The 12393-nt window shown below is 44.8% G+C and overlaps 5 protein-coding genes across 5 annotated transcripts; all 5 read left to right on the forward strand.

Annotated features, from left to right (window-relative positions):
- Positions 1-323: 323 nt before the first annotated feature.
- LOC6529729 (ethanolaminephosphotransferase 1) lies at positions 324-4168 on the forward strand. The gene is made up of 5 exons (XM_002090686.4): positions 324-723; positions 970-1038; positions 1129-1751; positions 1809-1989; positions 3000-4168. Exons 1-5 carry the CDS (start codon positions 646-648, stop codon positions 3330-3332), a joined length of 1284 nt encoding a protein of 427 aa, XP_002090722.2. The 5' UTR covers positions 324-645; the 3' UTR covers positions 3333-4168.
- On the forward strand, positions 2206-2980 carry LOC26534494. Its single transcript, XM_015197336.2, has one exon. The coding sequence runs from the start codon at positions 2404-2406 to the stop codon at positions 2845-2847; it is 444 nt and encodes a 147-aa protein (XP_015052822.1). The 5' UTR covers positions 2206-2403; the 3' UTR covers positions 2848-2980.
- Positions 4169-5291: 1123 nt separating the features above from the next.
- On the forward strand, positions 5292-6648 carry LOC6529730. Its single transcript, XM_002090687.3, has one exon. It carries the CDS (start codon positions 5398-5400, stop codon positions 6529-6531), a length of 1134 nt encoding a protein of 377 aa, XP_002090723.1. The 5' UTR covers positions 5292-5397; the 3' UTR covers positions 6532-6648.
- An 886-nt stretch (positions 6649-7534) lies between these two features.
- LOC6529731 lies at positions 7535-8966 on the forward strand. The gene is made up of 3 exons (XM_002090688.3): positions 7535-7906; positions 7962-8139; positions 8203-8966. Exons 1-3 carry the CDS (start codon positions 7606-7608, stop codon positions 8255-8257), a joined length of 534 nt encoding a protein of 177 aa, XP_002090724.1. The 5' UTR covers positions 7535-7605; the 3' UTR covers positions 8258-8966.
- Positions 8967-9285: 319 nt separating this feature from the next.
- On the forward strand, positions 9286-12355 carry LOC6529732 (protein ref(2)P). Its single transcript, XM_002090689.3, has 3 exons — positions 9286-9759; positions 10398-11897; positions 11953-12355. The coding sequence occupies exons 1-3, from the start codon at positions 9588-9590 to the stop codon at positions 12096-12098; spliced, it is 1818 nt and encodes a 605-aa protein (XP_002090725.1). The 5' UTR covers positions 9286-9587; the 3' UTR covers positions 12099-12355.
- Positions 12356-12393: the final 38 nt, after the last annotated feature.

A 12393-nucleotide genomic window follows, 5' to 3' on the forward strand; every position in this document is an offset into this window, starting at 1 on the left:
TAGAGAAACTGCAGTCCATTGCATTTGAAGTGGAGTTTCGAGTTTCACATACTTTCAACTAATAAAAATGTTATGAAATTTTCACCATTTTGAATTAAAATTTTTTAAATGGACTTATCAGTTGTGCTCATCAATTGATAAGGTACAACATTTTATTAAAATCATTTATAAATACGTAAGAAGAAAACCTCAAATTTATTTTTCTTGGTAATTCAAAAATCGGGCTCCGAATATTATGATTTGCTGGACCACTATTTTTGCGCACTGCGCTGTTTCAGTGCTGGAAAACCGTCCTAGGGGAGCGCGTCAGTGTTGGTGGCTGTGCGTGTGCGAGCGAGAATAAAAAACAGCCGGCGGCAGCGGCGGCAACAGAAGCGGCAGAAATCAGTTTTCGCAATAAAAATAAACGCGAGCTATATCTGGCTGAAAGTCGTGCCCAGAATTTTCACTTCCACTTCGGTTAACGTTAGACTTCTGTCATCATGTTCTGACCATACGGCTTACAACGTCCAACGCGCTTAGGAGTTTCCTTTATCAAAGAACCCCCTCCTTCTTGGTGCTCTCCTTGTTGAAGACCGTCGCGTGTTTTTCCGCTTATATTAAAAAAAGCTGAAGCACTCGTAGTTCCCTAGGGAACTATTGAAAATGAGACAACTAGTCAGACGATTAATGGATCACCGGTATCTGACGAAGGAGCAGATCAATGGGTTCGACAACTACAAGGTAGGCTAAAGGACTCCCTAAGGAAGCATCGTGGACGGCTGTACTTCAGTAGGGGAACCCCTTCCCGATGCCTCGAAACCAAAACCAGTTCTCTGTACACCGTACTTGTTTTCCATTAAAATTCTTTTTATAGAAAGCCACCAGACCAAACAAAGCAAAATGCGAAAAAAAAGAAAGCTATTGAAATAGTCGTTAAACTGATGATGGTGATGATTCCCCTCTTTAATCAGAAATTTTTACTTACAGTACAGTGCCATTGATACCTCACCGCTGAGTCAGTATGTGATGCATCCTTTTTGGGATTGGCTAGTTAAGGTGAGTGCTTCGCGGAATTATATCATGCAAAAATCAATACTTATGAGAGGCACCCCACCATAACAACCATCCCACTACCACCCACTGCAGTTCTTTCCGCGCTGGTTTGCGCCCAACCTGATGACCTTTCTGGGCTTCCTGTTCAGCGCCATGAACCTCGTGCTGCTCTCCTACTATGACTGGAACTTTGAAGCTAGTTCCGGCGAGGAGGGCACCACCCCCATTCCGTCGTGGGTCTGGCTCTGCACGGCCATCAACATCTTTTTAGCTTACACGCTGGACGGGATTGATGGCAAACAAGCCCGTCGCATTGGATTATCTGGTCCGTTGGGAGAGCTCTTCGATCACGGGTTGGATTCATATACCGCCATGTTGATCCCGACGTGCCTGTACAGCATTTTTGGACGCAGCCGCGTGTATTCGGTGCGACCCATGAGGATGTACTACGTGTGCCTAACGGTCTACTTCAACTTCTTCATTTCGCACTGGGAGAAGTATAACACGGGCATCCTCTATTTGCCCTGGGGCTATGACCTCAGCATGTGGGGCAGCACCGCCATGTACCTAGTCACCTGGTGGTTGGGTTACGAACGCTGGAAGTTTGAACTAACGCTGGGATCCTACGGAACCCTGCCATTGGGCAATGTCATGGAGGCAGTGCTGCATGTCAGTGCTATGGCGAATCTTCCACTAGTCATTATTAACGTCTACAAGTATAGTATACCAATCAATTTTGCCAGCCCATATCTAAACCATGCTCTTATCTTTAGCTCCTATGCGCATCGCACAGGTCGCCTGCTATCTTTTTGGGAGGCCGTTCGTCCCATGTGGCCCTTCATCACCTACTTTGTCATTCTGCTCGCCTGGCCATATGTATCGCCGAACGACATCATGGAAAAGGATCCACGCGCTATTTTCATGCTTAGCGGCACAATCTTTTCCAACGTCAGCGTAAGTCCTTTATATATTATATAGCGATGGCCTAAGGTATGCCAAAGGAAACTATAAGTTTATTCACTTTACTCTTCGATTTGACCTTAAGATAACTATTTAGTTGTATAAGTTAATATTAATTTAGCATTGCCCAGATATCTGTAAAATATTAGGAAAAGAGGCATAAGTTGCTGTTCTTGTTTAAAATGTTATCGGGCACAGAAACGAAAGAGCTTCGCTTATCAACCTGTGTCGCGTGTGGCCTGAATCATACATAATCTAGATAAGGCAGGTGTGTCTACATCTTTTGCTGGCCCCTTGGCATGGAGTTAACTGCCAAACAGCTACAAACCGTTTTTAATGAGTCATTTGACGTGCCTGCCCCATATCGCCATTCCACGTTGATAAAACGCGCAGCAAAAGACGTTTGGAATGCCACCCTTTTGTTGCGGGGGCCGCCGCTGTGCCAAGGATTTGGTGGAGGAAAATCTGAACGAAGGTGGTCGCGAATCGCTGAGGGAGACTATATACACCACAACCGCTGAGTATGAACGTCCTTTGTCCCTGAAGTTTTATGCCCGCCACGACTGGCCTTATTTTAATTGCACCAGCCAAGAGGTGCGGCGCATACGGGAGAAACTGGACCCAGTGTCCCTGCAGAACGCCCGGAAAATTGCCAGCCTGGACAAGGGCGTGGACGAGAAGTATGAGATGAAGCACAACACGCCGCAGCCCATGACTGTCAATCAGATGTACGGATGGTACTCGGATAGAGCCCACCGCTATCTGAAACGAGACCGCGGCACTTTCGTCTTTCCCCACGAGAACGATCCAATGATCGAGCAAATTTTAAGGAACAAAATTAAACGCTCTTAAAGTTCCCATCGTGTTGCAGGGTTTAATGCGTTTACTGTAAAGATTGAATTCAGCAAATTGAAATTATTTTAGATGGGTTTTCAAGTATTAACATTTTTCTGACGAAATTAAACAGTGACCAAATGACATACTACTTGTATCTCTTGTTTCAGTGTCGTTTGATTGTCTCCCAGATGTCCGTGACAAGATGTGAGGCGTGGCATTGGCAGACGCCAATGTTTGTCATATCCTTCTTGACCAGCCTGTGGATTCCGCTGCTGGAAAGGCCCTTGCTGTACTTGCTTCTGATTGTGACCACATTAAGTCACTGGCAGTACGGAGCCAGCGTGGTAAACCAGATGTGCGAGCATTTTAACCGGGTCTGCTTCACGGTCCACAAGCGAGTGCCGCAAGAAGAGCTTTTTAAGGAGAAGGCTCTGCTGGCAGAGAAAATCAATCAGGCCGATAAACCACAAACGGAGGAGCCATTGAAGAAAGAGGAATAAGGCATGATTGGCTTTTCTATTGGATTAGTTGCGAGTTATTTTGCAAGTTTTTCTGTATATCAAGGAGGCTGTTTAGTTAAACAATTCTTGTGAGATTATGTATAATTTGTCTTAGTTAGAATATACCTAAAAATTGACTTTATAGTGCTACATGAACATTGAGCTTGACGGCACATTTCCAATGACTATTTACGTAATGCTCTCTTCCAATGATAATTTGTAAACTCTACGAACTCCGAACTTGACGTTATCTGTATTGTATTCAAGCTTCAATGACCCCTTGTAGATCGATGGAATTTACGAGTAATCATGACAAGTGATCTGATCTGCAGCTAAGATATGAAATAAGTATAGTTAGTAGGCTAAAATAGCGGCCAGGCATGTTCCAGTTGTTCTAGCCTTCAGATATCCAACTTCAGTGCAAAGGTTACGCAAAATCCTTATATTTAAAAAACGCTTGCTTCCGCTGACCTTGATAGCAACCAATGTTTTATATTCGTCTAGACGTAATCGAATAATTATTTCCACGCTTAATTTATTTTATATCCATTGTACAAGTTTTAAATGCTCCACGAATACACGAACACCAACTTTTCTAACTAAATAACCGCAAAGACCTCTAATAATTTAAACACATAAGCATAGTCGTTATTTTTAAACCAAATCCCAATGTCATTCAACTGTAATGTGACGTCGTCCATAGCGCCACTGCACGCTTTATTGTATGGAATCTATTCATGTACCCCAAAACCGGGCTACCTCGCCCCACACATTGTGTTAAAGACAAGACAGTATACAAATAAAATAAAAAACCAAATGTGAAATTCTCACACCGAGTTTTGAGATGAGTTCGTCATTTGATTTATCACTATCTGCTGACCGCCTGTATCGCGATTTCAGATCGCAAAGTGGACAGTTTGCCCGCTTATAAATACATTTGTAGGCCGTGATGACAGCTGAAAGTTCCAAATCAGATTAAATGCTACAAAAACATTTAGGTAGGGGAATTTGTTGTACTTGTCAATATATGTATGTTTACCGTGCCAGTAGGAATAAGCTTTAAGGATACGGACGACGATTGACCAAGGTTCAACAAACTGATATGTTGAAGTGTTCAATATAAGATTGTAATATCAATGTAAGGATCCTTTAGATGGTTTTTGTGCTAATGCTCAGAGGGTGTGGATCATTTTTAGGGGCGCCCCTGTAAGTACATACAAACATAGTGCTGCACCTATGTTTGGCGAAGGCATAAATCTATTCAACAGAACCCTCATGATCGGGTTGATAGCGTTTGCTCAGGTGACGGGTTCTGGGGATGCGTACGTGATGTGGCTGTTAGCCCAGTCAATGGGTAACAAAACGCTTCCTCATTAGCTAATTGGCGTGAAAATCAGCTACAAGCCCCACTGTGCCGGGCGGTGGGAACCTCGCGGACAGGCCCTCCTCGCCCCGCCTAACGGCTGGCCAATATCAATAAGCCGAGATGTGGACGGAGGAGATGGCTACCAAGTCACGCCGTCGAAATGGGCACGGCCGAACAAAAAGAGACGGTCGGAAAGTAAGTGGCATAAATAAAAGCAAAACCAGAACGAGAATCGAGCAGAGAGAGAAGAAAGCCGCAGTAGCAGAGGAGCTGCACTCGAAGAAAAAATATATGAAGGAAATGGGGTAGGAAATAACTACACGACTTCATAAATATAATAATTAATTAAATGGAAATAATTATGGAATGTGAGCATTCAGGCAGTCATACAAGCAAATTTAGTTTGCCTTCAGCCGTTCGAAAATATTTCTTCTCCCATTGGAAAGTATTGGAGAGTATACGTAAATAAAAAGAAAATTAAAAGGTTTAAAATTACAACATTGATTCAAGAATCTATACTCCATTTCGTTTAGTGCAGCGCCGACGGCAGCGCCAGAATATGAAAGTTGCGCCTGCGCCGACATGGAAAACTCTCCCATCGGACTGGGAATCAGTTGCGAGGCAGAAGCGCGCGAGTCAAGAACGCCGAGCGGAGCAACCTTACCCAAGGAACTGAGATCTGAGATCAACTAAGAAAAGATGGCCTGGAAGACTTTCACGCTTCTACCACTGCTTTTGGCAGCAGGTCTAGCCAATCCCTTGAGCTCCACAACGGAGCCATCTACCTCACCAGCTCCTACTCCTGACGTGCCTCAGATCATCAAGGAGGAGCACTTCCCGGCCATGGCTCCGGCCCAGGCTATGGAGTCCAGCGGATCCAGTGGCCAACCCATTTTACTGCAGCCTCCTCTAGAATCGCCCAGCGCAGAGGAGGATGCACTGCGTCGCCGCACAGTCACGTACGATCAGCGCCAGGAGGGCCAGTACAACATTCGCGCTGATCTGGAGAATTTCATGATCCTCCTGATCCCACCTGGACCGCAGGAGGGCATCAGCCTGTTGGAACTGCTGGGACGCGGAAACACCAAGGGCAGTGGACCGTCCAAGCGCAAACATCCCGCGAGGGGCAACTCGCTAAAGTCGTTTTATCAGAAGAGTCTGCTTCAGAAGATGCAGCAGCAACGGAATCATCACCAATCCTCGCCAGCGGCACCTCTGCCGGAGTTCATTGAGGGTCGGACGCCTTATCACGTGGACATCTCAGCCAGCGATCCAGAGCAGGCTCAACGCCTGCAGCGCCAGCAGGTGGACGTACTGCCTCCTCAACAGATACCCATGCCGCAGCTGATTAAGCCATTTCACTTAGAGGCGGAATCGGAATTGATTCAAGCTCTGCCCCCCGTTTCCGCCAGCAGCAGTGCCGGATCGAATCTCCTCGAGAGCTTTAATCATCCCGGATCGCAGTACTTCCGCAGCTCCCGCTCCCTGAGAGGCGATAGCTATTTGGATACCAACCGTCTGACTGGCGGTGACTTTGCCAGTCCGCGCTCTATTAGTGCCCCAATTTACCGCAGTGATCTTGGCAGAGGAGCCAATGGCCTTTACCCCCCGATCGACGCCCCTACCTATTTCTCGGACCAATCTCGCTCCTGGCAACTGGACGAGGAGCCCACTCGGGCACAAGCGGTGGAACCGGAGATCGTAAGCTTTGACCTGTTGGCCGACGACGATCTGGCCGAATCCCGAACCCTCCTCCGGGACGGACTGGCGCGTTGCGCCCGCGGAGAACGGCGTGATAGCTACGGAGCCTGTCGCCAGATCGAGGGCTATTGAGGGAGGAGTGAGAACGCCAGACTGCCAGCCTAAATGTTAGTTTCATACATTGCACACTCTAAAATTAAGCCGACGAAATTGTCTTATTAATAAATACGAAAACATAATCGACACTAAGATGAAACTGGTCGTTAGTAAGAAGCTAGCCAAGAATAGTAATGTGCTTGCAAATTTTGGGAAGTGCAGCGATGCACACCAATTAACTTGAGACTTATAGAAAGCATCATTACATTGCTAATTACTTTCTGTTAATAGATAGCTTCACATTGTAAGTCACCTTCTAGGTGTTCCAACAGCGGAAGTGGGTACCAAATCTAACGGTTCGAGTGCGATCATAATGATGCGCTGAAGGATGAGGCTAGAATCTTGACAGCCTGGGGCCACAAAACGGCAATTACCGTCCAGAGCCAAAGGCCAGGTGCTCCGTAATTCGCGATGTGCGCAAGATTTATGTGCGAAACCAGTTTGCAGGTGGATGCCAGCCCCTTTCCGTGGCCAAGTCATTGAACCTGCGCCCAGAGCTGCACCCAGACTAGATAACTGGAAGAGTCAACAGATCTTGGTGTATCTAATGCAGGCGGGGCAATTAGAACTGCCATAAAGATTTTGGAGCTCTTCTTGGACTTGGCTCAAATCGAGGTTATTGGGTTAAGTTACTTTGGAATCATGTTTACAATCATCATTTCTTGGATTGCTTGGGTATTATTCCAAAAATTGGGTTAATAAACTAATTTGAATTGGCGCAAGATGGGTAAATATTCAAGATTTTCTTTTTTGAACTGAAGGCAAAACGACCAGGATCGACCACAAATAGCTCGTCTGAAATGGTACTAACTTCGTACGTGACTGCTAGGAAGCATTAGAAATGCGCTGAGCAAAAGGTTCCCACAGCACCCTGGCAATGCGGAAGTCTTTGGGCTGATTGGAGGCGGCCATTGAACTGTGTCCAGAAATCGGGTTTTCTTGGTCTTCTGGTCCAGGTGGGCTTGCCTTCACTGCAGCCGAGAACATGGAATCATTCACCGCACGCCATTGCAGCACAACGGTCCTGCGTCTTTTCGCTAGTGCAACATCATGTGCAAGTTCACCAACCGGCTGTTTGTCTTCGCCCTGCTGCTTGTGGGACTTGGAAGAATTCTGGCCCAACCCGTTGGCGGAAAGATTAGGACGGGAAATTCGAAGAACGTGGTCAGCGACTTGCTGGAGGTCTTGTACGACGACTATTCTGAGAATGGTTTTCAGCGCGAGGACATTCTGTACGACCAACGGCAAAAAGGAGCGGAGAATTATCAGTTCAAAGTGGATGGGGTCGTCATCGGATTGGCGCCTCAACTGAGTTCCAGCTTGCTCTACTCAATGGCGGAGTCCTATTTGAGTGAGTACTACTGAGTTATAAGAGAATTCCCGACATAATCTTTCTTACATCCTAGGTGACATGATGTTGCGCCAATCGACCCCAGATCCAGAGTCAACTCAAATGTACGAAAGGGATCCTGAGGCCGATACAGATTCTGGACCCACCGAGGGCGTTACTAAGATTCCTGAGTTAGCCCAAATTGATTTGGAGAGCAGACAACATCAAATTGTAGCTTCACAATCTGCCAGCCGGTTAGTACAGCACTAATATGTAATTCTGTGAACACAAAAAACTAATAGGTGGTTTCTGTTCAGATCTCCAACTCAACTGCTCCAATTACTTAAGATGCTCAAAAGTTCTAAGGCCTAAAGAAATTTTTTCTAAGTTCTTGGAAAATACACTCGAAATACAACCACTCTTTGAATTTAAATTTCCGTTGATCTCATTGGTGGGGCTCCACTGTACAGATATGTAACTTTTATCACATTTCTATTAAAAATATATAAATAATGAAAGCCTAACTCAGTAGGCAATCAATCCTAAAATTTTCGACAAAAAGACATCGATATTCCACCCGTTGATTCCTGGCCACATATAATCAAATCAAAGCTTTTTAAGCCTGCGTACTTGTATACGAAGAATCCGCAAAGGGTGGACAATGATCGGAAATAGGATTCTTGATTACATTTGTTGGTGGATAGTTTTCCACAATTGGGCCATCAAACTTGGAAAGTCCTTTCAGGTCCTTGACACAAGCGTTTGTAGATTGTTCTCCAATCCAATCCAACCCCATGCAGCGAAGATTCGTGGATCACTAACAGGCAATTATGGGTGATATCAGACAACAGGTTGCCGGTTTTCGCATTAAAAGATTGCTTATACATATGTATATAAAATATATATGCTCTGAATATACATAAATATCCAACCACAACGTCTCCAGTTGGGCACATCAGTACAAAGTGACGCACCTTGAAACAATCCCTGTCCAGATTGACCGTTTTGTTGCCGCCCATTTCGTCTAGCATACTTGATTCGCCAAATCCCCACGCAGAGGATTGTTTTAAAATATGGAAAATAAAAGAAAATTCTAGTTGAAATTAGATATTTAGCTATTATCTGGATTGCCAGAATTTACATGAAATAAAAACAAAACGGTTTTTAAATTTAGCATTTTGCAGGTTTCGATATCGATTAGAAACTCATGTATGTGTGAAAGTGTTTTTCGTGAATATATCGATACTCCGGCTGTATTATAAGTAAAGCAATGGGGAACGTATAAACTACTAAAAGTAGTGACTTCGATAGAGCGCCAGTGAAGGCGGCGTAAAAATATTGACATTATCGATAACTAGAGTATTATTAAACTTTGCCGAAGACCAGCTTTGGCATTACAATACAATTTTGGGAATAGATTAACTAGTGCGACCCAGTCGCTAGCACCGTGATTTGCAATATTTTGAGCCTCAGCTATTCAAGAACCTTCGAGCAACTAGTTCGCAAGGTATATAAACCTGCTCCGCCTCAGCTGCATTTGTATACACAATCGATTGCCCGAACAAATACGACGTAGTAGTCGAGAGCTCCAAATTAAAATAATCCGTCACATAAATTTGCTGCAACAAGTTAAACGAGAATAAACGCGTCAGCACCGATATATATTTAAACATCTTCCGAAACTATTAAAGACATTACGAAAATGCCGGAGAAGTTGTTGAAAATAACCTACCATGTCGCTGGACCCCAGAAGAAAATAAATGCATACTTGAGGATGCCCTCCCAGAATTACACCATATTGCGTCGCGAAATTGAGCTGTATCTTTTCCAGGAACGCCAGTTGCCTAAATGCGACGTAAGGACCTTCTGGATCGGTGAGTTCTATAATGAAAATAAAACTGTGTACTTCTATGTACAAACAGTTATTTACTGCAGGTACACAATTGCAATCGAGTCCCAAAGATTGCAACATACAAATGTATGTATGTACATTAGTTTACATATATAACTGCATTCGGCAAAGCAGTGCTGTCCATTTAGATTTAAGTCTAGCTTTTTCTATTTCAAAAGTATCCCAATTTATTTATTCGCCCAAAAAGAAGGGAATCACCCAGATAGTATTATTGTTCTATGCTTATCAGTGGCAAAAATGTGTTGACACATTAGCTGATAAATATTTGTATGGAGCTTTACAGTACAGACGTGGTCAACATAATAGATGCACTGCTCCAAAAATTGCACAATGCCTATTTAAAAACACAAACTTGTTTGATCTTCAAACTTTCTGATTTTTCAATTTATATATTTTGAAAATAAATCTTCTAACACACAACGATTTTAATGGTTATAAAAAATTTAAAAACGATTGAAAACATTGTACATACATACATATATAGATAAATTGGTTGTGCTGGTATAACCTGTTTGAGCCCTCCGTGATTCAACACTGATAAAAAAACTGCAATGACTCATAATTGATTTTATTTTCTTTGGTATTTTCGAACTTTTGCAGACTCTGATCAAGATGAAATCGAAATAGTCAACCAAAATGACTATGAGATCTTCCTGGCCAAGTGCGAGAGCAATATGCACGTTCAGGTTGCTCCACTGGAGCCCATAGAGGAGCCAAAGGCCACCAAGCAAGAGGGTTCTTCGGCCAACGCTGAAGGTCCTTCCGCCGACGATCCAAGCAATTTCACCATCCACGACTCCGTTGAATGCGATGGCTGCGGCTTGGCTCCCTTGATTGGGTTCCGCTACAAGTGCGTGCAGTGCAGTAACTATGATCTTTGCCAGAAATGCGAGTCGGCCCACAAGCATCCTGAACATTTGATGCTGCGCATGCCGACCAACAATGGGCCCGGTTTGGTCGATGCCTGGTTCTCAGGTCCAGGATTGGGGCGTCGCTGTGGTCGGCGCTCCAAGGGACATTGTCCGTTTCAGGAGACGAGCCAGGCATCTCCGGCTGGCGAATCAACCAGGGATAGTCGTCGTGAACGACGTCACGCTCGTCGGCATGGCGGGGTGTTGTCTCAGTTTGTCGAGATGATGACCAACTTGCCGCTAAACGAAACTACGGCCACGGCACCAGCCGAACCGCAGAAGCCGAAGGCTGCAGAACAAGAACCAAGTGCTCCAACAGCTGAGCCCACTGTTACCGCTCAAAAGGCAACTGGATCCGAGGCCAAACCAACTGAGCCAAAGAAGGTAAACACTGATCAAAGTGTTCCCCCAACCGATGATCCAGTGACGACTCCGCGGTCCACTGAGCCAACTACTCCAGTGATCAATCTGGATAACCTTTCGCAGATTGTGCCACCCGAGTACATGCGTGCTGGCATCGAAATTCTTAACAATTTTAGCGAAATGTTTGCCAAGATGATCGATCCCACGGATTTGGGTGATTCGGGAACATCTCCACCCTCAATGACTCCCAGTACTGAGAACAAGAAACCAGAAGAGAAGGTTCAATCTAGTGCCCAGTCGGCGGCAGCTTCAACCAGCCAGTCAGCTGTTTCGTCTGCTGCTCCATCGGCCAATCAGTCGAATGCCCCATCTGCTAACCAGTCGGCCACTCCATCCATTTCTGGATCGATCTCTGATGCTCCCCTTGAGACAGAGCCACTGATTCCCAAGCCAACAGATTCGGCACCACTTTCGACAAACACCATCGAGACAGAGCAGGATAGACGCCGTTCAGATAGCTTGGATCCAGAGTGGCAGGTCATTGACAATGCTTACTCCGCGAACAACAGTAACTTAATCAATCTGGACACTACCAACCCCACAGCTGCTACTCAGCAGCCGGTGCGTGATTTTGGTCAGCTTGGCGAACTTTTGCGTCAGCATATAAACGAGGAGGCTCGCGTGGAGCAGGCTTCGGCCAATACCCAGACTGCTCAAGTGGACACAGTGAGCACATCGACGTCGACCACATCCGTGGCCACCAATAGTGTCGGCACCTCTCCAGCAGCTCCCGAGGAAAAGCGCAGTGTTCCCGTCTACCACACTGGTAAGTGACAAAATGAATATCTAATCGTTTTATATTAAATATCCCTCGTATTCAGATGACCGCATCAATCAATCAATCCATGCCATGATGGCCATGGGTTTCAGCAACGAGGGCGCCTGGCTCACCCAGCTCCTGGAGTCGGTTCAGGGCAATATTCCAGCTGCCTTGGACGTAATGCATGTCTCGCAGAACCGCAACTAAATATATATATTCAATATCCATATATCTGTTATGTATCTTCAATATCTATCGAACCCAATGAAAAATGGGATTTTACTTTATCTTATCAGTTTACTACGTAGCTTAGTGTTTTCTGTGGTGCTAGATTAATCTCGTAACCAAAAACAAAAAATGTGAAAATGTATTTATTTTATGTTTTAAATAATCAACAAAATGTTATCGTATATATAAATGTGTGTGAAATTACAATAAAGGCACAAAGTGAAAATGATTTAAAATGTCAGTTTTTTACTTAATATGACAGACAAAATAAACC

The sequence above is a fragment of the Drosophila yakuba genome, chromosome 2R (assembly GCF_016746365.2).
Source record: "Drosophila yakuba strain Tai18E2 chromosome 2R, Prin_Dyak_Tai18E2_2.1, whole genome shotgun sequence".
NCBI lineage: Eukaryota > Metazoa > Arthropoda > Insecta > Diptera > Drosophilidae > Drosophila > Drosophila yakuba.

Bases quoted from the DNA above. Each gene is read 5' to 3' on its own strand.
- LOC6529731 (XM_002090688.3), top strand. From the start codon at position 7,606: ATGTGCAAGTTCACCAACCGGCTGTTTGTCTTCGCCCTGCTGCTTGTG. The intron at 7,907-7,961 runs GTGAGTACTACT...CTTACATCCTAG, and splicing joins AATGGCGGAGTCCTATTTGA to GTGACATGATGTTGCGCCAA. The intron at 8,140-8,202 runs GTTAGTACAGCA...GTTTCTGTTCAG, and splicing joins GCTTCACAATCTGCCAGCCG to ATCTCCAACTCAACTGCTCC.
- LOC26534494 (XM_015197336.2), top strand. From the start codon at position 2,404: ATGCCACCCTTTTGTTGCGGGGGCCGCCGCTGTGCCAAGGATTTGGTG.
- LOC6529729 (XM_002090686.4), top strand. From the start codon at position 646: ATGAGACAACTAGTCAGACGATTAATGGATCACCGGTATCTGACGAAG. The intron at 724-969 runs GTAGGCTAAAGG...TTTTACTTACAG, and splicing joins ATGGGTTCGACAACTACAAG to TACAGTGCCATTGATACCTC. The intron at 1,752-1,808 runs GTATAGTATACC...TCTTATCTTTAG, and splicing joins GTCATTATTAACGTCTACAA to CTCCTATGCGCATCGCACAG.
- LOC6529732 (XM_002090689.3), top strand. From the start codon at position 9,588: ATGCCGGAGAAGTTGTTGAAAATAACCTACCATGTCGCTGGACCCCAG. The intron at 9,760-10,397 runs GTGAGTTCTATA...GAACTTTTGCAG, and splicing joins CGTAAGGACCTTCTGGATCG to ACTCTGATCAAGATGAAATC. The intron at 11,898-11,952 runs GTAAGTGACAAA...CCTCGTATTCAG, and splicing joins TGTTCCCGTCTACCACACTG to ATGACCGCATCAATCAATCA.
- LOC6529730 (XM_002090687.3), top strand. From the start codon at position 5,398: ATGGCCTGGAAGACTTTCACGCTTCTACCACTGCTTTTGGCAGCAGGT.